Source organism: Geotrypetes seraphini, chromosome 8, assembly GCF_902459505.1.
Source record: "Geotrypetes seraphini chromosome 8, aGeoSer1.1, whole genome shotgun sequence".
Classification (NCBI taxonomy): domain Eukaryota; kingdom Metazoa; phylum Chordata; class Amphibia; order Gymnophiona; family Dermophiidae; genus Geotrypetes; species Geotrypetes seraphini.
The window spans coordinates 167,540,302-167,565,829 of record NC_047091.1 but is presented as its reverse complement, the minus strand read 5'-3'; the positions used below and the strand labels follow the sequence as shown (position 1 = coordinate 167,565,829).

At 44.2% G+C, this 25,528-nt stretch overlaps 1 protein-coding gene across 1 annotated transcript in view; it reads left to right on the top strand.

The window, feature by feature from the left end:
* The window catches only part of TRPV4 (transient receptor potential cation channel subfamily V member 4), a 152,683-nt gene that overhangs the window by 66,885 nt on the left and 60,270 nt on the right, over window positions 1-25,528 (top strand). Inside the window, 5 exon segments of the mRNA XM_033957279.1 lie at window positions 10,510-10,682; window positions 12,605-12,699; window positions 12,701-12,758; window positions 15,706-15,846; window positions 19,068-19,366. Of these exon segments, the coding sequence (XP_033813170.1) occupies window positions 10,510-10,682; window positions 12,605-12,699; window positions 12,701-12,758; window positions 15,706-15,846; window positions 19,068-19,366 (766 nt within the window).

Below are 25,528 nucleotides of genomic sequence, written 5' to 3'. Positions count from 1 at the left end.
CGGTTTATATTCGAGTCAATTTTTTTTCCTCCTTTTGGGAGGGAAAAAGTTACCTCGGTTTATATTCCGATCGGTTTATATTCCAGTATATACGGTAGATCCCTATGAAAAGACATCTGCACCAACAGAAAAAAATGGAGCAATAGAGACCTCAGATTTTATATACACCCATATCAAGCATAACTACGTCTTGCAACGTGGGTTCTCTCATAGTCATTGGTCTCTAGCTGCATTTACAGGACATTTGCTACTTTTTCTTTTCTGTGCTTTCGTTGGTCAGTAACAAGACTATAAGAATAGTTTGCAAGGACTCTCTTTTTTTTTTTTGTAAATCTTTATTAATTTTAAAATATAAATAGTTCAATACAATGAATTTAAACATAAACAAATCAAGAAATGCACTTTAAATATGCAAATAATTCAAAAAACACTCATCTCCCCCCTCCCCCTTAACTAATAAAGATATACATTTATAATTTACATACAATAAATAAAATAGGAATAACAAACAATAATACATTTCCTGCCGCCCTCCCTCTCACCTTGGATGTGTAAGGAGGTCAGATAAAAAGAAAAGGTACATGGCATCTATTGTGACTCAATAAATGATGCCAATGGGCTCCACATCAGGTTAAATACTTTACTATAACCTAAAATTTCAGCGTTCATTCTTTCATATTTATAACTAGAACACAAGTTTGCCCACCAGAAAGTATAATTAAGTCAACCATAACATTTCCAATTGCATGTTATCATTTCAATGGCTACTCCCGTCATTATTAAGAAAAATTGGCTTTTATAACGATCCAAAGAAGGTTTAACATGTAATAAAGTACCACAAATTATAGCTTCATGAGTTAGTGGTATCGATGACCCAAGTACAACATCAATTTGTCTCCATATCGACTCCCAAAAATTAAGTATCAATGCAAGGACTCTTGAAACAACCTAGAGCGGAATAGGGCCGCTGTTGAGTTTGGCTCTTTGAACTGTTCGAGTAATATTGATTTTCTTTTTTTTTTTGCTGTTTGCCAATTTCAGCTTTTTGTGATAATTTAGTTAAGGTGCAGTATTCCTATGTTTAAATGGACTGCAACTATTGATGCCTTTGGTGAAGATTTGTTGTGGAGGTTTTTTTTAGAGACCAATGTCTGTGATAGAATCCGCTTTAAACTAGAAGTGATGTGGCAGGGTGATCAAAGCTCCCGGGTGAGTATAAGCCCTCAGGTCAGTAAATCACTTAATACCTCTACACGGATGGGAAATGAGGGCAATGTCTAGAAAGCAGTATATACTAATGCTCGAAGTATGGGAAACAAGATTCTGGATCTAGAAGCTGTGATGGAAGAAGAGGAGTTTGGATATAGTGGCGTTCACAGAGAACTATGTCTGGGATGTAGTTATACTGGGCTATAATCTGTTCAGGAAAGTCAGAGTAGGAAGAAAAAGAGAAGTAGCGTTATATGTTAAAGAATATATTAAAGCCACACAATTGCAGGATCTGCAGAGCAAGGAAGAGGCACTGTGGATCAATTTGGAAAGAGGGAATGGTAAATATATTTACATTGGTGTGATATACAGGCCTTTTCACAGATGGAAGAAGTAGACCAGTGGTCTCAAACTCCAACCCTTTGCAGGGCCACATTCTGGATTTGTAGTTACTTGGAGGGCCTCAGAAAAAATAGTTAATGTCTTATTAAAGAAATGACAATTTTGCATGAGGTAAAACTCTTTATAGTTTATAAGTCTTAATAATAATATTGTAATTTATAGCTAAAGAGACATATGATCAAGAAACTGTTTTATTTTACTTTTGTGATTATGATAAACATACTGAGGGCCTCAAAATAGTACCTGGTGGGCCGCATGTGGCCCCCGGGACGCGAGTTTGAGACCACTGAAGTAGATAGAGATTTAATAGTAGACATTCAGAATATATCTAAAAAAGGGGAAATCTTGCTAATAGGTGATTTTAACATGCCGGATGTTGATTGGGGTATCCCTATTGCGGGGTCTTCTAGAAGTAGGGAGATCCTGGATTCTCTACAAGGAGAACTGTTCCACACAGGATGGGGTCATACTGGACTTAGTGCTTACAAATGGGGACAGTGTTTCTGATGTTACAGTGGGTGATCATCTGGCATCCAGTGATACTGCATAGTACGGTTTAATGTTGAGATGGGTATAGAGCAGGCTCATTGAGAAGCAAAGGTTCTAGACTTTTAAAAAATGAACTTTGTTCGGATGGGGGTTTACATCAAGGAATTATTGTTTAGATGGGAACGTCTGGAAGGAGTGGAAATGCGATGGGCAAAACTGAAAGGAGCGATTGTAAGGGCGCCAAACCTTATGGTGAGGCAAGTAAGTAAAAGTAAGAGGTAAAGAAGGCCGCTTTGGTTCTCAAAAGTAGTAGCTGACCAGATAAGGAATAAGAGGTTAGCTTTCATAAACTACAAAAGATCGCAGAAAGAGGAAGACAGGCAAAAATATCTGGAAAAGTTAAGAGAGGCTGGTCGTGTAGTCAGGAAAGCAAAGATGCAAATGGAAGAAAAAATAGCTGACAAGGTAAAACAGGGAGACAAGACATTTTTTATTTATTTATTATAATTTATTTATTAAAAAATTTATATACCGCATACAACTATGCGGTTTCCATATCACATACATAAAATCTTGTTTCCCTATGATTATCACATATAACATAGACATGTCTAAACAACATCATTAATCGCCCCTGTTATAAACAGGGAGAGAGAACGCAAATTCAATCAATTCAGAAATACAAGCAAGCTTTAAATCGTACATTGTTGTCAAAAAATTCTAAAAGGCAATTATCAACTGAAATATACCTTAGCATAAGAAGGCATTGGCAAATAATTTCAGCATTTTCTTAAAATTCATCCTCCCCATACAAAGCCGCAGGATACCAGGCAAGGCATTCCATAGTTCTGTGCCAGCTAGGAAGAAGTGCAAAAATGGCATTGTGAGACTCAAAGGTGAAGGGGAGAAATATGTAGAAGCTGATAAAGAAAAGGCCAAATTGCTTAACAAATATTTCTGTTCTGTGTTCACGGCTGAAGTGCCGGGAGCGGGACCGCAGAAGACAAACGTGAATAGGGATGGAGAAGTAATAGACCCTGATCGATTTTCAGAGGGTTGCGTTCGTGAGGAGCTAGCTAAAATAAAGGTAGACAAAGCGATGGGGCCGGATGGTGTACATCCAAGGGTGCTGAAGGAACTTAGGGAAGTTCTGGTAGCTCCACTGACTGACCTTTTCAATGAGTCTCTAGAGTCAGGAATGGTATTGGAGGACTAGAGAAGGGTGGATGTGGTCCCCCTCCACAAAAGTGGAAGGAAGAAGTAGGGAATTACAGGCCAATAAGTCTGACTTCTGTGGTAAGAAAATTAATGGAAACACTTTTAAAACAGAGAATGGTCAAGTTTCTGGAATCCTGTGGATTACAGGACCGGAAGCAAGATGGATTCCCTAGAAGTAGATCTTGTCAGACAAATCTGATCAATTTCTTTGACTAGGTGACCAGAGAATTGGATAGAGCAGAGGTAGGCAATTCCAGTCCTCAAGAGCCGGAGCCAGGTCAGATTTTCAGGATATCCACACTAAATATGCATGAGATAGATTTGCATCTCAAGGAGGCAGTGAATGCAAATCCATCTCATACATATTCATTGTGGATATCCTGGAAACCTGACCTGGCTCCGGCTCTCGAGGACCTCAGTTACTTACCCCTGTGATAAAGGATGTGCGTTAGATGTGGTGGTGTACGAGTATTTAGATTTTAGCAAAGCCTTTGACAGTGTTCCACACAGACGTCTAATAAATAAACTGAGTGCCCTTGGGATGGGTCCCAAAGTGACAGGCTGCGTCAGGAACTGGTCGAGTGGAAGGCAACAGAGGGTAGTCATCAATGGAGATCGCTCTGAGGAAAGGGATGTTACCAGTGGTGTGCCTCAAGGTTCTGTTTTTGGGCCTGTTCTTTTTAACATTTTTATATATGATATTGTTGAAGGGTTGTCGGGTAAGATTTGACTCTTTGTGGGCGATATCAAAATCTGCAATAGAGTAGACATGCTGAATGATGTGAATAACATGAAAAAAGACCTGGCGAAGCTTGAAGAATGGTCTGAAATTTGGCACCTAAAATTAAATGCTAAGAAATGCAAGGCCATGCATTTGGGCTGCAAAAACCCAATGGAATGGTACAGTTTAGGGGGTGAAGAACTTATGTGCACAACAGAAGAGCGGGACTTGGGTGTGATTGTATGTAATGATCTTAAGGTAGCAAAACAGGTTGAAAACTAGAAAGCTAGAAGGATGCTAGGTTGCATAGGGAGAGGTATGGCCAGTAGGAAAAAGGAGATATTGATGCCTCTGTATAAGACTCCAGTGAGACCTCATTTAGAATATTGTGTACAATTTTGGAGGCCGCACCTTCAAAAAGATATAAAAAGGATGGAGCCTGTCCAGAGGAAGGCTACTAAAATGGTATGTGGTCATCATGAGGCGTATGGGGACAGATTTAATGATCTCAATCTGTATTCTTTGGAAGAAAGGCAGGAGAGGGGAGATATCATAGAGACATTTAAATACCTACATGATGTAAATACATATGAGTCAAGTCTCTTTCATCGAAAGGAAACTCTGCAATGAGAGGGCACAGGATGAAGTTAAGAGGTGATGGAATCCGGAGTAATCTAAGGAATACTTTTTTACAGAAAGGGTGGTAGATGCATGGTACAGTCTCCCGGAAGATGTGGTGGAAACAGAGACTGTGTCTGAATTCAAATGGGCCTGGGATAGGCATGTGGGATCTCTCGGAGAGAGAAAGAGATAATGGTTACTGCGGATGGACAGACTGGATGGGCCATTTGGCTTTTATCTGCCATCATGTTTCTACGTTTGCATGACGTAGTTGTGCTGATATGGGTGTACAGGGTGCCCACAAAAACACTCCTTGATTTTAAATGGGTACCAAACTAAAGTTGATTGGAATATTCTTTCACTTTTGCGGCTACAGTTTCATCAACTCAAAGTTTCATATGGTATCTGTTCATTACATACACTCGATGTGCGCCCCCACCTGTTACTCGGCAAACATCAATGCAATAATCGAGCTCAAACCAGACTCTCCGAAGCATATCCAGCGTGATTGCATTTATAGCTTCAACGATGCGTTCCTGCAGATCATCCATAGTTGCGGGTGGTGGAGGTACGTACCCCCAAAGGAAAAAGTCACCAATAGTAATGTCCAGTGATCTCGGGGGGGGGGGGGCCACTTGAGGAACACCTGGTCATTTTATCGCATTGCATTGTCTGAAGGTTGTAACTTCTACACCTATTGCAACTTATAAGGGTGAAAGTGCAAGCGATTGTGTAAGATCTTGCTAACCGTGCTTTTGGGAACTTGTATTTGCTGTCATCTTATTTATAAACCTATTCCAATAAGATTTGATTTTGTAACCATTTAAAATCAAGGAGTGCTTTTGTGGGTACCCTGTATATAAAATCTGAGGTCTTTTTTTCTCCATTTTTTCCTGTTGGTGTGGATGTCTTTTCATAGGGATCTGTACTAGTTAAGGATTTTGTTTATATTTTTGGTTAGCATGCCTAGATTTATTGATCTATTTTTTTTTAGTTTGAATAATGTCTCCTTGCAGATCTTGAACTATGAATGGGCTACTTCATGTATTTTACCTTGTTTTTATATACGGTACACTGCTATACAAGCCAGAACATTTTCTCCTAGAGACAGGCGGCACACCCAAGGGATCACAAACACGACAGTAATGCAGCTTGGGGGGGGGAGGGGGGATCTTAATTAAATTTTTTTTTAATTGAGAACTATAACAAATTAAACATGTAAGCAACACCTAACCAAGTCAGTATAGTCTAGAACAGTGGTTCCCAACCCTGTCCTGGAGGAACACCAGGCCAATTGGGTTTTCAGGCTAGCCCTAATGAATATGCATGAAGCAAATTTGCATGCTTATCACTTCCATCATATGCAAATCTCTCTCATGCATATTCATTAGGGCTAGCCTGAAAACCCGATTGGCCTGGTGTTCCTCCAGGACAGGGTTGGGAATCACTGGTCTAGAAAACCAAAATAGTAATATTTTTTTATATGAGGAAACAGATTTGTAAGTACTTAAATCTTAATGCATAGCTTGAACCTAAAGATCACCGTGCAGCTTTTCATAAAATCCCTCATCAGCTTGTATCTTCAAGAGCAGAGAGCGGAGGTGCAGTGTCGGCTATCCCTGTACAAAGTCATCTACCAGGACATCCTTTCTCTGTGGAATTCCTTCCCTGGAAAATTTGAAGGGCAGTTTCTGAGAATTTCATTTGATCCACTCTTGATGTGTGGTTGGTTTTTTTTTTTTTTTTATGCTTTCCCATCATGCATCGACATGCGCAATGACGCAACGTGTCGTTGACATGCCGCGGGTCAGATGTACATGACTTTTTTTTCCCATAGGCTCTAAACGGGAGCAATTCCTCAGCACATCTGGCTAATAGCACAGATGCTGTTCCATTGTATCTCTGTCGCTTACCCTGCTTGCGACTGCAGGAAGGCAGGAAGCAGGAACAGCTTTGGGCTGACCTGTGTGACTCACAGTTTATGCCTGATCAGAAGGGGTGCAGCCATCCTGAAAAGGAAAGATGAAGTCATTCTTCTCAGGAACCCGGAGTTTCCCATCACAGCTCAGATCAGTAATGTGACCTTGATCACCTGATGTGGGCTAAACTATCAGCTGTTTCAGGGCTGGTGCATTTTTTAAAATCAAACCTGGAAAAGCGGAGACTTAGAGGAGACATGATAGAAACCTTCAAGATCATGAAGGGCGTAGAAAAAGTAGACAGGGACAGATTTTTCAAACTATGGGGACCCACAAGTACAAGGGGGCACTCAGAGAAATTGAAAGGGGAAAGGTTTAGAACAAACGCCAGGAAGTTCTTTTTCACCCAGAGGGTGGTGGATACATGGAACGCGCTACCGGAAGATGTGATAAGCAGGAGCACGCTACAGGGCTTCAAAGAGGGTTTGGATAGGTACCTGGAGGACAAGGGGATTGAGGGGTACAGATAGGAGTGGAGGTAGGTTTAGGGTTAGGATTAGAGGTAAGTTACAAAATTAGTCTGGGACCACTGTTCAGGCAATAGGCCTGATGGGCCGCCGCGGGAGCGGACCGCTGGGCAAGATGGACCTCTGGTCTGCCTCAGCGGAGGCAACTTCTTATGTTCTTAAATAGATATAGATATAATTAGTCCCCGTGTCATTCTCTAGGTACAACCACTGACCCTCAAGCCTTGCATTGAACAGTGCTGGTGTATATATAAGGTCTGAGGTTGTACTAGACATTAAAGAATGACACGGGATGATAGCCCGTGGTTATTTGCGGGGACAGGGACATTTTTTTTTTTTTTAAAATAAATGTCAATTTTTATACAAATATTTTCAATATACAACAAAAAAGAAGTAACAATCAGGTAATAAATTTCTCAACCCCCTCCCATGTAATCTCTGGTAGACATTTTCTATATTTCAAAGTAAGATCTGCAGTGTTGCAAGCAGGGGGAAAAAAAAGCAGGCCAGAGGGTCTTAGGAGCTTTTTGTGTCATCATGTGATGTGTCCATTGTGCTCTGAGCTGGCAGGGTTGAGGCACAATTTACAGGCAATACAAGACAGATCAACACTGAACTGGTCTGAGTTCACACTGAGCTTTGGCTTCAAGTCTGGTAAAATGTTTCATTCTTTCTTTGCTATGTGGTTAATTGGCATCTCGGCTTGTTGAACAGACCCTTTTAGTAATTTTCTAGAGTTGGCTGTGATTGTGTTTTACGTGTCTGGAGAAGATCTTTGGAAATTTTTTCTTTGAACAAATTGTGGCATAGAATACTCATTTTACCTCTATTAAATTCAAGTCAGGCTGGTTTGGCAGGATTTCATGTACTGTCAGATCTTATTTCAAAATGCGATTGTACACATATCTAATTACATTACATAATTATTCTGAACCATGGAGCGGTTATTGCTTGCTGAAAGTCAGTAGGTAGAGTTATAAGCATCCTATCGGAAGAGTACTTGGATAGGGTTACCAGAGGTCTGGATTTCCGCGGACATGTCCTCCTTTTCGAGGACATGTCTGGGAGTCTAGATGGCTTTTCAAAACCTGGCACTTTGTATGCAGCTCTGCTAGACTTTCCTATACCAGCTGCTGGTATAGGAAAGTCTGCTGCTGTTCTGGAGACAGGCATGTACTTTTTTTATTCTGATCTTTGTGGGGGGTGAGGGGGTCAGTGAACACTGGGGAGTTTGTGTGAGTCTTTAGTTTGTCTCTGCAGTGGGTTATCTGGTTACTTTGGATACCTTTTTGGCACTTATACTTGATTTTACATCATCTAACTCACAACTTTTAAGTCTCATCCAGGATGTTTAGTAAAACATTCGATTATCCCTGCAGGATGACTAAGCCTAAGTCGGCCCACATCCCGCCAACATACTGCCCTAACCACTCCACCAGATACACCCCGTTCAGCGCTGAGCACACAGCGGCATTCAGAAGCACAAAAAGTCCCATGATATGTCCAGAAAGTTGGTTTGATTATTGGCATTTGGATGACCTGTCTTTTAGGTCATCCACATGCCAATTTCGCCAGGTTTATAGACGTATTTAAGTTTTGATTATGAGTGGTGTATAAATGCCTACAAGCAATGGCGTAGCAAGGCTAGGAGGCGCCCGGGGAGGCGACGCTCCCCCATCTCCACCCCTCCACAACTTTTCACATCCTCCCTTCCCATCCCCGTGCTTCTTTAAATCTTTACCAGCATGAGCAGCTTGCTGCTTTCACTTTTCCTATGACGTCACTTCCTGGCCCCGTGACCCAGAAGCAATTTCAGAGGGAGCCAGGCCAGAGTAGTTGCTCATGCTGTCAAAAATGTAAAGAGGTACGGGGGCGGGGAAGGGAGTGCGTGAGCATGGTGTGGGGTGGCAGAGAGGTGCTAGCGCCCCCACCAAGACGGCCTCTGGGACGGTCTGCTCCCTTGTTACTTCCTACAAGGCATATTTAAATATCAAAAATTGGGGAGAAATCACTAGTATTGTGCCAAAGGTTGTATCAAATTTATAACCCCTCCCCCAACACCTTTGTGTAAATACCTGTAGTACAAAAACACTTGCACCTCAGTTTTCTCAAAATAGTTGCACATTGTAATAATTGCACATTTTAAACCCAGAGACGGAAATTTGGATTTTTCTTTTTCTACCATCTCAAGCAAATGGTGTAATCATTGCACATATAAAGCTTTCTTTTTTATGTAAACATTTTTCCCTCTTTTTCTTGTCTTTCTTTTTAACCATTAAAGATTGATAACTTAACTCGATAGTTGGTTGCCAGAAATGGCCCCACATTGAATATTTGGGTTGATCGCCAGCATTGGGCAGACAGTGTGCTGCTTGGCGCTGGCTCAGGTGTGTTTTTCTCAGGGATATCTACCTCTATGACAACAGGAAGTAAATGCCCTTTTCTGGCCCTTCAGGAAGTATATAGAATGTAGACGTGGACCAGAAAAAAATGGATCCAGGATTTGTATGTGAAGTGGACAAGATTGCTGATCCAGTCTTGGACTCAGTTATTTTTCCCATATTTCCTAGGTCTATATAAACCCTGCCAAGGAGTGAATGATTGGATAATGGGTGGGGTTTGTGATCATGAGTATTTGGTTCAGTTTTGGTATACAGGAAAGTTTTTTCGGCTGTACCTGACAAATCGATTCTGGAAGAGATCAAACCGGCTATGTCACTTGAAACCCAAATGATGACGTTACGACTGTCTTATTTTGATCACACCATTATTAAACCGTAATTAATACCTGTGCTTTTGTACAGGAGGTACCAGATTGCAGGTGGGGGTGAGGGGTACCAATGCAAAAGTTGGCTCAGGGCAACTCAGTGCTTGAACTGGTCCTGAACTTACCCCCTGAGCTTGGGCTTGGAAGAGTGATTTAAATCCATAACAATATAAGACTAGTCATACTGGGTCAGACCGGTGGTCCTTCTAGCCAAGTACCCTTCCAGCAGTGGCCAATCCAGGTCTCAAGAACCTGGCAGAAACCCAAATGGTAGCTATCAATCCCAGGGTAAGCAGTGGCTTCCCTCTGTATGTCTCAAAAGCAGACTACGGACTTTTCCTCCAGGAACTTGTCCAAACCTTTTTTTAAACCCTTCTATATTAACCGCTATGGCTAGGTCTGTGCATGGTTTCTTGTGGCCTTTGAGTAGCTGCTACTTGAATAATGGACCTTGGTTATTCTGGACTCTTGTATCTTTAAACATTAAACCAGATAATGTGTTAAATTACTTATTGAACTACTGAGCTGCCTTGGACAGAATATAATGAATAATGAAACTCTTATTTGCCTGGGCCTAAAATAGCCTATTTGCTACTGTTTGGCTGGTTTTGTAAACCATTTTCTCTTCCCTTCCAGTAAACAGACGCAAAGTTCCAAGGCCCCCGCCCCGGACCCTCCTCCGGTGCTCAAGGTGTTTAACCGACACATCCTCTTCGATATTGTGTCACGGGGGTCAACGGCTGACCTGGACGGACTCCTCTCTTTTCTTCTAACTCAGAAGAAACGTCTGACAGATGAGGAATTTCGAGGTGAGGTGCGAGTTGAACAGGCTTGAGGAGCACAGTCTCCATGCATGTGTGCGTGAACGTAGACGAGAAAGCAGCTGGGCGCCAGGTGTTCTGAGAGAAGGGTGAGCTTCTTTTTAAAAAGAACATTCCTATCTTCCTTCTTCAAGTGAGAGATTTGGGAACCATCTATTGTCTGTCTAACGGTGATCACACAAATCAGTGTGAAATCCTCATGCAGTAGCAACAGACACAGAAGTGTTTTATAAAACCTTTTGGTTGTGTTAAAAAAGGGAAGGTAGAAGTTGATTTAGAAGACAATTTTCAAGGCCATTTACATGAGTCAATAGCAATTCACAGGGCTGAATATCAACGGGAACAAGACAAGTTCTGGCATTTTCCAGGTAGTTCTGGGGTGGTCCGGCGGTGCAGTCTGGACTGAGCTGCACTTTTCAGTCCGTTACGACAGGGTCTGGCGTTGAATATTCAGCTATAATTTTGCTGGTGGTGGCCAAGATTGAAGATATCAGTGACTAGGGGTTACCAGACGTCCAGATTTCCCCGGACATGTCAGGGGGTCCGGTTGGCTTTTCAAAACCCGGAACTTTGTTGGGGTTTTGAAAAGAAATCATGTTGGGAGGGGGCATCCGCGCATGCACCGACTCAATGTGGTGATGTCACGTGCGCCTGTCCATGACATCATCGCATCTGCGTGTGCGCGAATGCCTTTCTGCCCAATGGAAGGCAGCGGGGGCGGGGATGGGGGTGGAGCTGGGGAGGGAGGGGGCAGAACAGGGCGGGCCTGGGGGGCAGGTTTAGGGGTCCAAATTTTACTGATGTGAAATTTGGTAAACCTATCGGTGACCGCTGCCAGCTCAATTATGACCCCAGTGTGCATGGATTGAATTTTTAGCAAATGTCTGCCTGTAGGAAAAGGCGATTCGAAATCGGTGGGTCCTTCTACTCCTGGGTCATTTTCAGAGGGTGAATGTGTGCAATTAGAACAATGACTTTTGGCTCCCTCATGTTTTCTCGGAGTGTTATTGTGGATTTCTCAGAGTAAGGAGGGAGGGGTGACTTGTCCAATGTGTTGTGTTTTTTTGTAAGGATTTTTTGGGATATCTCAAAATGAGCATGAAACGGGGGATGTCTCTTAGGACTCCAAGCCACCAGAGTAGGCATGACAAAGAAATCAATTGAGGCGTTCAACTCAATATGGAGGCCTCATTGGAAATGTGTAGGCCGGATGAAATTTGGGGGGGGGGATCTCTTTTTTCCCCCCCAGAACAATGGGTAAAAAAGAGTCAGACTTTTTTTTTAACAAAAATAAGTCATTAACTTGGCCTGTCTGTTGCAGAAGACATCAAATTTATAGAAAGTTCAACACATTTCTTAGGGATATCCACTAAATCTCTTGGGTACAGGTTTGTTGGTCAACAAGGACTCAGGACTCATGTCCTAATATAGAAGACCCCAAGACCGTTTTTGGATTAACAGTACTGATTTTTCACCTCCCCCCCCCTTTCCCCCTTTTGATTGTGTAGTTATTACTAGTATAGAAGACCAAAACAACAAGAAGGTAGACCCTGATCCCTCCATAAAGGGAACAGGGCCAAAAAAACCAAAGGAATTGTGGAGAGTTGATGTCCAAGATGAAGACTTTATTAAAACAAATAGATAATCCACATAAAAATGTCTAGGGCCTGAACCTCTGAGAACATGTGGCCCCAACACGGTCCGTGTTTCGACACTGTAGTCTTCTCCAGGGGGGTCCCCATTGGTCCTAAATGCAGGCTTGTGGATTAAATAATAAACATAAGCCTCTGCACTGTTGAGATGCACTCAAGATGGAACACTCAATAATATTAATCTTCATCTGTTTAATCAACCAGCTCAAAAAGAAAGTTTTTTTCCTGTAATCCGCTTTCTCGATACTCCTTTTCTAGAGCCCTCAACTGGGAAGACATGTTTACCCAAAGCTCTGCTAAACCTGAATGGAGGGAGGAACGACACTATCCCTATGCTTGTGAACATCGCGGAAAAAAACTGGGAACCTGCGGGAGTTTATCAACTCGCCATTCCGTGACGTGTACTACAGAGGTGGGTACTGGAGCTCGGAGGGGGCATTTGGGTAGGTGGAAAGGTTGCTTGGTTTGCACTGCTGCCGCTGCCTCTGTGATGACACATGGCGGGTTTAATGTTTTGCATGTTTATAAAATCAATATTGCTTTTATCATTTGTATTGCATTTTTATTCAAAACAAGGAATACATAATTCAGAAGGAGGGGAGGAGTTTGACTGGCACCCTCCTGTGCCAGAATTTGATCATGATTCTAGAATTAATATTTCTTCTCCTGTAAGAAAGCGCCTTGAAATGTTTAACACTTTAATCTTGCGTCCTCTTCCAAATATGGAAAGCGCAACCCACCTCCCAGTTCACTACCTGGCCAGTGGTCGCCATTTCAAGTCCAACGTTCTAACTTACACCTCTTTGTGGTGTATGGGTCCGGGCAGAGGCCCTTTCTCTTAACTGCAGTAGGTGAAGCTTCACCAGCTGTTCACTGCAAGTGCAGTCTGTGTCTTGGGCCTAATCAAGAGGGCATCCCCCCTGCTTTAAGTCCATGCAGGTACATTGGGAGGTTTAGGCATTACCAGATTGCCCGTGTTTTTTTTTCTGAATTTGGTGGAAGAATCTTCACCTCTTGCAGCCTTTAGCGGCTGTTGCTTGAGGTCTGGCTTTCGTTGCTGGGAGCCCAGTGGAGATCTGGAAGGTCTTGGAACAGGAGGACAGAACAAAATGAACACACACACAGTTCTTGGCGCTGAAATTGGTCTGACTCTTTTTGTACATGCTTGGAAAGGAACATGTGCTTCTGTGTGCTTGAAGTGCTTTTCCTATGCAATTTACTCCCTTCTTCCTGCCCATGTCAGCAAATTCCCAGTTGAAAACAGTGAAATGTTGTGGTTTCGGGTGTATTTTTGGAGGTTCTTAAGTGTGACAAAGATTTTGCTTTATACCAAAATTTCATCTGCCATCTTTTTGGCAGCAAACCTGTGGAAATGCCTGCTTTCTTCTTAGTCTGGGATGTATCTGACAGCTGCAGGGAGAGTGCCAGAGTTTTTAATGTTTGCTAAACCCTTAACTCTTTGTAGCCTTTTTTTTATTCTTCTGACGTGCCGGGCACCCTGGGTTACAGCTCTTTTTCACCTGGAGGGTACTGTTTCAGGTTAAGCTGATTATGAAGCTGGCAAGGTTGAAATCTGCCTTGAGGCTTTGCAAAACAGAATGTTAATCCGCCTGATATTCAGCCCGTGGTGGTCAGCGTTTACTGCCGTAGGGTTGAATTAGCCCCGATATTCAGTGTATCCACACTGAATATCCAGCAAGTTAGCAGCGCTGTTTGTGCGGTACTATTCGCCCAGATGGTTCTCTAGCACCAGTACTGAGGATCGATGGTGTCCAGATAACTTCTGGATTCACCCCTGTCCTGCCCTGGCGGTCAGAACTGTTATTCAGTGATACTATCCAGTTAAATATTGCTGAATATTTATGCTCTCGGCCCAGTCAGTTTGGCTAAACCACACCGAGGGAAGGAAAAGAGAGTGTGGCGTAGTGATTAGGGTTACAGCAGTGTCTCTGAAACTTTTTAGCTCTGGCACACTAAACGGAGCAAAAGTTTTTCGTGGCACATTATAATTGAATTGATAAAATAGCTAAGCCAACAAAAAATTAAATTTGAGAGTTATTTATTTCAAGTTTATTTAAAATATTTGATTTGATCGCAAAATCCAAATCCAACGCGATTTACATTTAGTTAAAAATTAGGTTAAAATAAAAAAAAAACAAAAACAAGACCGTTAGTACTAATTTGAATAAAATAATACGTTTGAAAAAGGGAGGAGAGAAAAAAGAGGATTAAATACAATTCACAAACAAAAAGGGATAGATAGGTAATGAAACAAGAGGTTGGGGAAGGTTACCCACTTCATTTTCACTTGGCAGTATTCCTAGTCCACTGTAAAATCATAAAATTTAAATGAATCAGTTAAAAGCGTCCTTGAAAAGCCAACTTTTTAGGAGACTTTTAAACTTGCTAAGTAATTTTTCTTCTCTTATGTTGATGGGAGTGAATTCCAAATTTGAGGGGCTGTAATAGAAAAAAATCACATCCCTCCTTGAATAAATGAATTTTAGCGAGGGGACTACTAGCAAAGATTTTTCTCCGGATCTTAAGGATTTGGGGGGAATATAAGGTATTAGAAATCTTTCTAAGAATGCAGGAGCTTTGTTTATTAATATTTTATGTGCGAGTAATGCTATTTTATATGTGATTCTGTGATTTACGGGAAACCAATGTTTTCCCTTTAAAGTTCTTTAAGCTATGTAGGGGTAATTGTAACAACGGTGAAACTAAAGTAGATAGGATAGAATTGCTGATTAATGCGATTGACAACCACGCCGAGCGGAACGTACAAGTTAGATACCGCTAGGTACCGTTTATAGAATCAGCCCCTAAATGTTGTGCTTTTTCTGCTCAAACACGCAATGACGTGGAACATAAGCGTTGGGACGGGGGGAGGCCACAGAGGCCATGGCCTCCCCCCAAATTGGCGGTCGCCGGTTGGTGCCCACTCTCCCACCCGTCTCATGACTTTGTACTTAAAATCTTCAGGGCGGCCGCTGTGCGGCGTCAACGAATGGGCCTGCCCCGGAACCCCTCGTTCTACTTCCAGGGGGGCAGACCCGCTCATTGACACTGCGCGGCAGCTGCCCCAAAGGTTTAAAGTGCAACGCTAGGAGGAGATAGGGGCTGGAGACGGGAGCTGGTGATAACCTGTGCCGCAAGATTCTGCTGGCACTAGGGCGGAGCTCCTGGGCCCCCCCCCCCCCCCAACCAAACAGTGTTCTGCTGGCATTTCTTAGATCATTGAAAACAATAGCACATCCCTAGTAGTTGGAATAGTCCATGGGCCTAATTTTAAGACGTCAGATGGGTGATTGGGCACAAGGGCGAATGGAGTTACTTATCACTGCCCTTATTTACAGGTCAGACAGCGCTTCACATTGCCATTGAGAGGCGCTGTAAGCACTATGTGGAGCTGCTAGTAGAGAAGGGAGCTGACGTCCACGCCCAAGCCCGAGGCCGCTTCTTCCAGCCCAAGGATGAGGGAGGATACTTCTATTTCGGTAAGGTGGAGATCCGGATGTCTGGTAACCCTACCTTATAGTAGCTGAATTGCTGACAGGAGTTGTTTTCACCCTGCGTAGGGGGTAATTGTGCGGAACGTGTGTTGGGAATTTCGGAGGTTTTCGGAGGTTGTGTTTGTGCAGGGCGGCTGCTCCACTGCTTTTGTGGTGATTTCAGCAAGTGGTGCCACTACAGCACTGGAGGAACAAGGGGTATTAAACCAGAAAGGAAAGGGAGTTTCCATCCTACAAACCTCCAAAAATATTTGAGCAGCTCCCACCTATTTGAAAACACTGTTCTCTTGTGAAACTAGCAGACAGTCTGTCCCTTAAAGCAGAATTTAGGCAGCTTTTCAACAGACTGGGCTGGTCTGAATCTCTTGACCAGGCAGCAGCCTCTACATCATATCCGCTGTACGCCTTGGCAAGAGAAAAGTGATTCAGTGTCTGTGTAGCTGAGATGGAGATTCAACCACCCAGGCCCAGGCAACGTTAACAACCTGGATTTAGATCACACCATTCTCCGAACTCACAGCTTTGCCTGATTGACTTTATTTAGATACCAGTTGGAATCTGCATTAGTGGAATATCCAGACTAAAATGAACTGAACTAGGAGGGTAATTCTATAAATGGGCACCCTGATACTGCTCAGTAAAAGCCTACTTTATAACAGATTCTGGGCACCTGCTTCCTTCAAGGTATGAGGGCCTCTGCCCCACCTATGTTCACCTCAAAAATTCCTTTCTCCATACAGAGCCCCGGCATTGGCTGTCTGCTGCTGACCGGAACCTTCTCTCTGCCTCGGCCCACCCATATGAAAACAGGAAGTTACATCAGAAAGGTGCAGGCTGCAGTAGAGAGAAGATTCTAGTCAGCAGCACACAGTCTATGCCAGGGACTTCTATGGTGAAAGGAAACTTTTGAGGTAAAAGCTTGTTGGGGAGGGGGGGGGGGCTGGTTAGAGACACAGGAGATGCCAGATTGGGGGAGGGGGGAGTGCCAAACCCAGGAAATTAGTAGGAGAGAGATATCAGTTGTGTTGGGAGGAGGTACTGGGCCTCCCAACTGCTGGGTGTTTATTTAGAGTTCTTGCTGCTCCAAATAGGACCTCCCACATGCCATGCTAATAAGTTTTAAAGTCCTGTTGTTTCGAGCTGAGACTCTCAATGCTTGGTTTTCATCTTCTTTATGTTTAGGGATCCTCTGAGTATATCCCACTCTTGCTTTGAGTTTCTTCAGCGTACTTGTCTCCACCACCTTCTCTGGGAAGGCATTCTAGATATCCACGACTCTTTCTATGAAGAAATGTTTTCTCATGTTCCTCCTAAGTTGATTTGCTCACAGCGTCATATCGTGTCCCCTAGTCTTCATCTGCAAGGAGGCAGACTCGGGAGCAATACCAGAAAACATTTTTTATTTTCACGGAAAGGGTGATGGATGCCTGACATACCCTCCCAGAGAAGGTGGTAGAGACCAAAATGATGAAGAAATTAATAGAGGAACTCTAATTAGAAAGAGAGTGTACGATAAGAACATGCTAAGCAGCTTTGGGTTCTTAATGGGTTCCGTTCAGTTACTTGTTATGGGTGAAATGGAATGATTGTAGATGAAGAGATTGAGTAGGCCCTAATGGGTTAAGAGAAGGGGGGTGGGAGATGGAGAAAATAAGAAACACACTTTGTTATTTTAATAACTTTGTCGATCTGTATGAGGTAAAAAATGTTCCCATTACTCCACTGATTTATATTTGCTGTCCTCAAATTTAATAAAACCAGATTTAAATTAAAAACACGCTTACACACAACGATGATGACTTCTGTACTGTAGTGTTCCGAATATTCCTTGACTGTCTGTAGTCTCAAATTGTTTTTCCAAGACAATTCCACAGGAAGAGAATATAAGATTTGATCCTATCAGCATGTCAGTGCCGGTGTGTACACGCTTATATTTGATTGTTCTTCAAGTAATTGCAATGCACATACAGAAACACCAACATCAGCTTTCTAACGAGAACTTGACGTGTTCGGTTGTAACCGGAGACTCCTGTTTGACTCACAGTGGCCAGCTGTAGGGAATAAAGACAGCCTGGTCTACCAGCAAGGTTCCCATGGTAGCTAAAGGTGACAAAACATAGGATGATGCATAGAGTGGGATGATTGCCGTACCCCAAAAAATGCGAAACAATCCCACCTATCAACATACCAAGCGTTTTTTAAGAGAGGAAAAGGATCTCAGAAACCTGCTTGATGATCAGGAATAAACCTTAACCAAGACCGACAAGGTTCCACGTTCCTGAAAAACCTCTCAAAATATCATGCTAATTTGCCAGTTAGGGCAATAATTGTTTCCATAGGGGCTTATGTTCTCCAGGCTTATCCAAGGTTAGCAAACCTTGGTGCTGCTTTCCCTTATCACAGTCCTTACTAGTAATACAGGCAGGTCAGGGTACAACTTTCCCCTGCTCCCCAATTATGGGATATAGATGGATCTCTAGCCATGAATCCGTGGAATAGAAACATAGAAACATAGAAGATGACGGCAGAAAAGGGCTACAGCCCATCAAGTCTGCCCACTCTGCTTACCCACCCCCTGTCTATGCCCTAATGACCCAATTTCCTTATCTTGACCCTCGTAGGGATCCCACATGGGTATCCCATTTATTCTTAAAGTAAACAAGATCACTGTCACTCCAAGCGGATTTGATGCTGGAGGCCCAAGACTTCCTCTAGATTCTTCTGGTACGGGTGCACCAGAAAAATCTCTGTGCCGTGTCGACTGCCACTCTGCCCTCTCCCACTGTCTTTGGGAAACATCTCGGAAGGTCCAGCTACCAAGCCTACGGGGTGGATACGTTTAAGATAAACCAGAGAGGTGCAGTGAATTCTGCTGTTCCTTTTGGGAAGTATTTGGTTTAAAGACTAAAGAGGATTTGCATATTATTTATGTATTTATGTGATTTGATGTTGTTTACAAAAAGTAGTTGGGTTTTTTTTTTTTTTTTGTTATATATGGTATCATATACAGCAGTGGTTCTTAAACCTGTCCTGGGGGGACTCCCCCCCCCCCTGCCAGAGGTGACAGGCATGCAAATCTGCCTCATGCATATTCATTAGAGTTATCTTGAAAACCCAGCTGATTGGGGGTCTCCCAGGTTTAAGAACCACTGATATACAGTCTATATGGTTTAATCCACCTTGGGGTGTGCCCTCTCTCTTTCTAGGTGAGCTACCGCTGTCTCTCGCTGCTTGCACAAATCAGCCAGACATTGTTCATTACCTGACTGAGAATGTCCACAAGAAAGCGGACCTACGGCGGCAGGACTCCAGGGGAAGCACAGTGCTGCATGCGCTGATTGCCATAGCTGATAACACCAAGGAGAACACCAAGTTTGTCACGAAAATGTACGATCTCCTGGTGATCAAGTGTTGCAAGCTTTACCCAGATTGCAACCTGGAGGCTTTTTTCAACAACGACGGGCTCTCGCCTCTCATGATGGCAGCGAAGCTGGGAAAAATTGGGGTAAGCGAACGCTTGCAGTCTTTCATTACCTTCAGCCTGAAATGGTTAACACGAGCCTATCTAGGAAGATTGTGTAAGACCGAAAAATTGAAGGGGACCTTTTAGTAAACTGTGTTAGGTGATCACAACAGCCTAACGCAGCAAAATTGGACTAATGTGGGATGTGCTAAAGTATTTTGTGTTGGTTTTTGCCATCTACATGCAATAAGCAGTATTTATTTTGCAAAAAAAAAAAAAAGTTTTGGGGAGGGGGCATGTCAGGGGCAGCGAATGGGCAGACAGTGGGTGTGAAAGTGTTAATCAGCTAGTGTTCTGGTATTAATGTGCACTAACTGGACTTAACTTATGTAGGAGGTGATAAAGGGCTTAATATTTTTTTAAATGGCCATATGCTAATGGTAATAGTGTATGGCCAGAAATGAAACAAATAGAAATAAAGGCTAATTTACATTATGAAATGAAATTGGCATGTAGGAAAGACCTGCGTAAGGGCACGCTAAGCCCATTTACTAGCTCAGCTTAGAAAAGGCACAGTGAAGAGCTACGGCCTCAGCACCCTGAGGTTGTGTATTCAAACCCTGCGCTGCTCCCTGTGACTCTGGGCAAACCACTTAATCCTCCACGGCCCCAGGTATATCAGATGGATTGTGAGCCCACTGGGACAGACAGGGAAAACGCTTGAAGTACCTGTATGTAAACTGCTTTGAATGTGGTTGTGAAAAGATGGTATACAAGTCCCAATCCCTTTCCCTGATGTCATAATGCCTCATTCCACCAATAAGAGCCATCCTCATCAGTGATGTCACAATGGCTTCGTTGTCCTATACTTGGCCACAAGTCCCAATCCCCCCTTATGAGGCTTGAAGTTTCCTGGGTGTGAGACCTCAAGCATGTTTTCAAGGGGAAAATCTTATACAGTTTCCCTTTCAAAAGTAGACCCAGGGTATCCCTAAGTGCAAAATGTTCACTAGATGCTATCACTAGATCAGTGGTTTCAAACTGAAACTCTTTTGCAGGGCCACATTTTGGATTTGTAGGTACTTGGAGGGCCGCAGAAAAAAATAGTTAATGTCTTATTAAAGAAACTAGTCTTATAGCCCGTTACATTAACGGGTGCTAGAATATATATGTGTGTGTCTGTTTTTATTTTTTTTTCTCTCTCCTTAGCCGCTTTCTGTATTTCTGTTTGTCTTTTTTTTTTTTTTTTTTCCCTTGGCTATCCACTACCACCCCTTGCCTGCTCCCCCTGTCCATTCTCCCTTCCTTTTACCTCCCCTGTGTCCTCCACCACGCCATCACTGCTCACCTAATCCAGCAGAAGCCCTTCTCCCTTTGTTTTACCTCCCCCTGTCCATCATCACCTCCTTCCTGCTCCCCCTGTTCAGCAGTAGGCCTGTCTTTATTTTTCTGCCCCCCCCTCCCTGTTCATCAGCACCTCTTCCCCTGTCCATCAACCCCTTTTCTGCCCTCCATTTCCGTGTGTTGCATCATTTCCCTCCCACCCCACTTCCCTGTGCAGTATTTTCCTCCCCCCCATACATTCCTTCTTAACTCCATGCCCTACTTATGTGTTTTCTGGGTTTGGCTGCCGCGGCCTGCAGCCGCCAACAGCTGCCACGGCCAGCAGTCGCCGCGGCTGACATTTGACTTGGGCCACGGCGGCCGACATTTGACTTGGGCCGCCGCGGCCGACATCCGACTCGTTTGTGAGTAAGCAGGAAGCGATCCTTGCGTTGCTAGTCCTGCTTCTCGGTGCAACTATAATTTCTGACCTGTGAAACCGCCATGAAGTCATGTGACAGTTTGCACGGGGCACGTGTCCGGAGGCTTAATTTGCAATCACTTATAGTATGACTACATTTGACTCGGGCTGCCGCGCCGCAGGAGAAGCAGTGCCCAACTTAAAAGCCGGAAGGGCGCTCGAAATCCGCCTGGGGGGGAGGGGGGAGGAAGAGAGAGAGCGGAGAGGCTGCGACCGCTGCGTCTTTCAACAGTGAGCAGGACTTCCTATGTGTCGCTACAGCTCACGGAAAACCGGCGCACACATAGGGAGTGCGCATGCGCGGCCTAGCGTTTTATTATATTAGATGACAATTTTACATAAGGTAAAACTCTTTATAGTTTATAAATCTTCCCCCCTCCCGAAGGCCTGCATGTTTCCCCCTTCTTTACAATGTCTTCCAGCTTCCCCCGTGGCCTCCCTGTCTTAGTTTCAGCTAATTACTGTAGCCTGCAGAGAGGATCGCCGGTGCTGTAGCATTCCTTGCAGGCTGCCATCGGCCTCCGCAGCACGTTCTCTCTGCCGCGGTCCCGCCCCTCCTCTGATGTCGGGGTAGAATTGCTGCAGAGGGAACGTACTGCGAAGGATGACGGCAGCCTGCAAGGATCGCTGCAGCACTGGCAATCCTCTCTGCAGGCTGCAGTAATTATCTGAAGGTAAGAGCGGGAACCCGGGGGGAAGCCGGAGGATGCTGCAAAGAGCGGGCAGCACTAGTACAGACAGCAGTAGTACAGACCGCGGGCCTCGAGTTTGAGACCACTGCACTAGTTGCACTTGCCTCTCTTATTGCCCTGTATCTGTTCGAGGCTCCCTGAAGTAGGATGGTCAAATCTGATAGGATTAGGGATTGCACTAAAATTCGGAAAGTCTGTTTTGAAGTATTTTCTGATGGATCTTAGGTTTCTCATCCTAAGAAAAGATTGTTTTATTGTTGATTGTACGTGGCTCTTCATGGATAGGTGGTTATCAATTTCTACTCTTAAGATTTGGGATTGTAGTTCTGATGGAAAGCCTGTGTATATGAAGAATTAAGGAACCCTTTTATCAAGCTGCGCTAAAGATTTTTAGCATGAGCCGGCGGGTTAAATTCTGCAGTGTTCCTAGAATTCCTATCAGTGTCGGAGCACTTATCTCGCCAACCCGCGCTAAAAATCTCTAGTGCAGCTTGATAAAAGGGGGGTTAGAAAACTAAACTTCCACGCCCTTCGCTCTTCTTAGGGAAATTGTCCTCAGAAAAGGTTTGGCAACAAGGAAAGAAATAGGAAGATATGTTGATGTTTGGTCCAGTGCGATTAAAGCTCCCGGAATCATTTGCTTGCGCTCATGTCATTCTGTTCACATTGGGTCTACCATACAAATCTCCACAGAGAAATAAAGGAAGGCCTATGCGCTGAGGCTGGAAGAAACACCCACCGGTCCGTGATCTGACCAGCCTCAACAAATTGGCCAATATTTTAGGTGTCAGGTCAAAAGTGCGCCGGGACAAAGGCGCGCCCAGACAATTGAGCGCAGCGCGGAGGCGCGCACCGCTCTAAATTACTGTTTTTAGGGCTCCGACAGGGGGGCATTGGGGGGGAACCCCCCCACTTTACTTAATAGACATCGCGCCGCGTTGTGGGGGTGTTGTGGGGGGTGTAGGGGGTTGTAACCCCCCACATTTTACTGAAAACTTAACTTTTTCCCTGTTTTTAGGGAAAAAGTTCAGTTTACAGTAAAATGTGGAGGGTTACAACCCCCCAAACCCCCCCCTAATGCCGGCGTGATGTCTATTAAGTAAACTGGGGGGGTTCCCCAACAAAACCCCCAGTCGGAGCCCCTAAAAACTGTAATTTTGCGCGTCGCGCGTCTCCACACTGCGCTCAATTGTCGGTGCGCGCTTTTGTCTTTTGCGCCGTTGTCTATGAACCATATTTTAAGGCTCATCAGTCACCAGAAGGGTAATTTTCAGAGGCCATTTGTGTAGGTAAATAATTACAGTAAAACCTTGGTTTGCGAGCATAATTCGTTCCAGAAGCATGCTTGTAATCCAAAAGCACTTGTATATCAAAGCAAATTTCCCCATAGGAAATATTGGAAACTCAAACGATTCGTTCCACAACCCAAAAACTTTAATACCAAATACTATACGTACTTGTATTGCAAGACCTCGCTCACTGCACTCCTACAGCGTCAGAGAGAGAGAAGATCCATTGACTCAGTTGTGATAATGATGTGACACGTGTATACTGTACGCACTCGTATTGCAAAACTTTGCTCGTTTAGAACCGTCACTACACTCTTGCAGCGTCAGAGAGAGAAAAACCATTGGCTCCGTTGTGATATGTATGCTGTATATACTTGTAATGCAAGACATTGCTTGTATATCAAGTTAAAATGTAATCAAATGTTTTGCTTGTCTTGCAAAAACACTTGCAAACCAAGTTACTTGCAATCCAAGGTTTTACTATATATATCTGGGAGAATGGAAGTCTGAAAATTGCAGAATACTTACCTGTGGGTATTGGTCATGCATATACTAGGGGATAAAAGGAGTTGGGCCTCTGGGTATGTTTAGGTCCAGGGAGAGAAATAATTTACATACATTGCATTTACAAATGTATGCACATAATTGTTAAGGAGAAAAGCAAAAGCAAGTGCAGATCTTTTGTAAGTACTTTCCCTAGGGGTGGTTTCCAAATGGAAAATCTGCTCTTACCTTTGTTTTACCTGCAGGGTTTGCATTAATCAAAACAATCTGTGAACTAGCAACAGCAGGCCCTGTCTTGAAATGAGACACTTTAATTTCATAAAAACCTTGTGACAATGCTGCCATCTTCTGACCGATTGGAAGACACATTATATTTCTGCTGGATTGAAATTAAGGGAAACGGGACTTTGCATACACTTCCCCCTCCCTATTCGCAGTTTCGGCATTCGTGGTTTCGAGTATTTGCAATTTTTTTCCCAGCCCCCCCCTCCCCCAGAGAATCACTTGGAGACAGCCTGCATCGACCAGAACCGGCTCTGGGACTTGGATCAGGGTGAGGAGGAGAGCGATTGGAGGAGGAGGGGGCGATTGGAGGAGGAGGGATGATTAGAGGAGGAGGAAGTGATTGGAAAAGGAGGGGGGTGACTGGAGGAGGAGGAGGTGATCGGAGAAGGAGGGGGATGATTGGAGGTGAGCAGCTGCCCCAGGAGCATGGACTTTACCTGGTGGTCTAGCAGTGACACGGGGCAGGAGCGATCTTCCTACACTCCTGCCCCGTGCAGAGCCATGCTGTGCACCCGTGCTGTGAGTTCCCGTGGTCTCACAGGAACTCAGCATGGGTACACAGCACGGCTCTGCATGGGGCAGGAGTGTAGGAAAATCACCGCTAGACCGCCAGGTAAGATCCGGGGGTGGGTCAGAGTCGACCCAGAAGTTATTCGCAAATTTTCCTTATTCGCGGGCTGGCTTTGCTCCTAACCCCTGCGAATACAGAGGGGGAAGTGTACTGCTTTTTTGTGGCATTGGCATTCAAAGCAACTAGAGGATTAGGTGACTTGCCCAGGGTCACAAGGAGCAGCTCTGGGATTTGATCTCACACCCTCTGGGGCAGAAGCAGCAGCTTTACCAGATTAGTATGGCAATTCTTATGTGAGCTGAGTTTAGGACAATCAGGCCATTGTGACATCACTGATGAGGTTGGCTCTTAAGCATTGGTGGAATGAGACATTATGACATCACAGTCTTAGCTCTGGAATGTTGCTACTCTTTGGTTTCTGCCTGATACTTGTGACCTGGTTTGGCCACTGTTGAAAACAGAAGACTGGGCTTGATGAAAGAGAGAGGGAGAGGGGACTTGTGTACTTCCTTTCTGTGGCATTGGCATTCAAAGCGGTGGGCACTGGAGGATTAAATGACTTGCCCAGGCCAACAAGGAGCAGCTCCGGGATTTGATCTCACAACCTCCGGGTGCAGAGACAGCAGCTCAACCAGTGAGCCACAAGTCTTCCCTGAGTCATCAGCGCGCGTGCAGCTGGGAGGTCCCATGCCTCTTTCTGATGACTGCGGATCCCCAAGAGGCCAGATACATGCTGCAGCAGCAATTGAAGTCGGAGGGCGCGCACCTGCGTCATCGTTAAAACTGGTACTTAAGATGATGGCTGTTTTTCTGTTCTGTGGAGCTGGGGGAGCAGGGCCGGAAGCAGCAGTTTGTCAGTCGAAGTCAGTGTTGGCGGCACCCCTGCTAAGGGTGTCAGGTCAAAAGCGCGCCTGGACAAAGGCGCGTGCAGACAATTGAGCGCAGCGCGGAGGTGCGCACTGCACAAAATTACTGTTTTTATGGCTCCGACGGGGGTGTGTGGGGGGGAACCCCCCCACTTTACTTAATAGAGATCGCGCCGTGTTGTGGGGGTGTTGT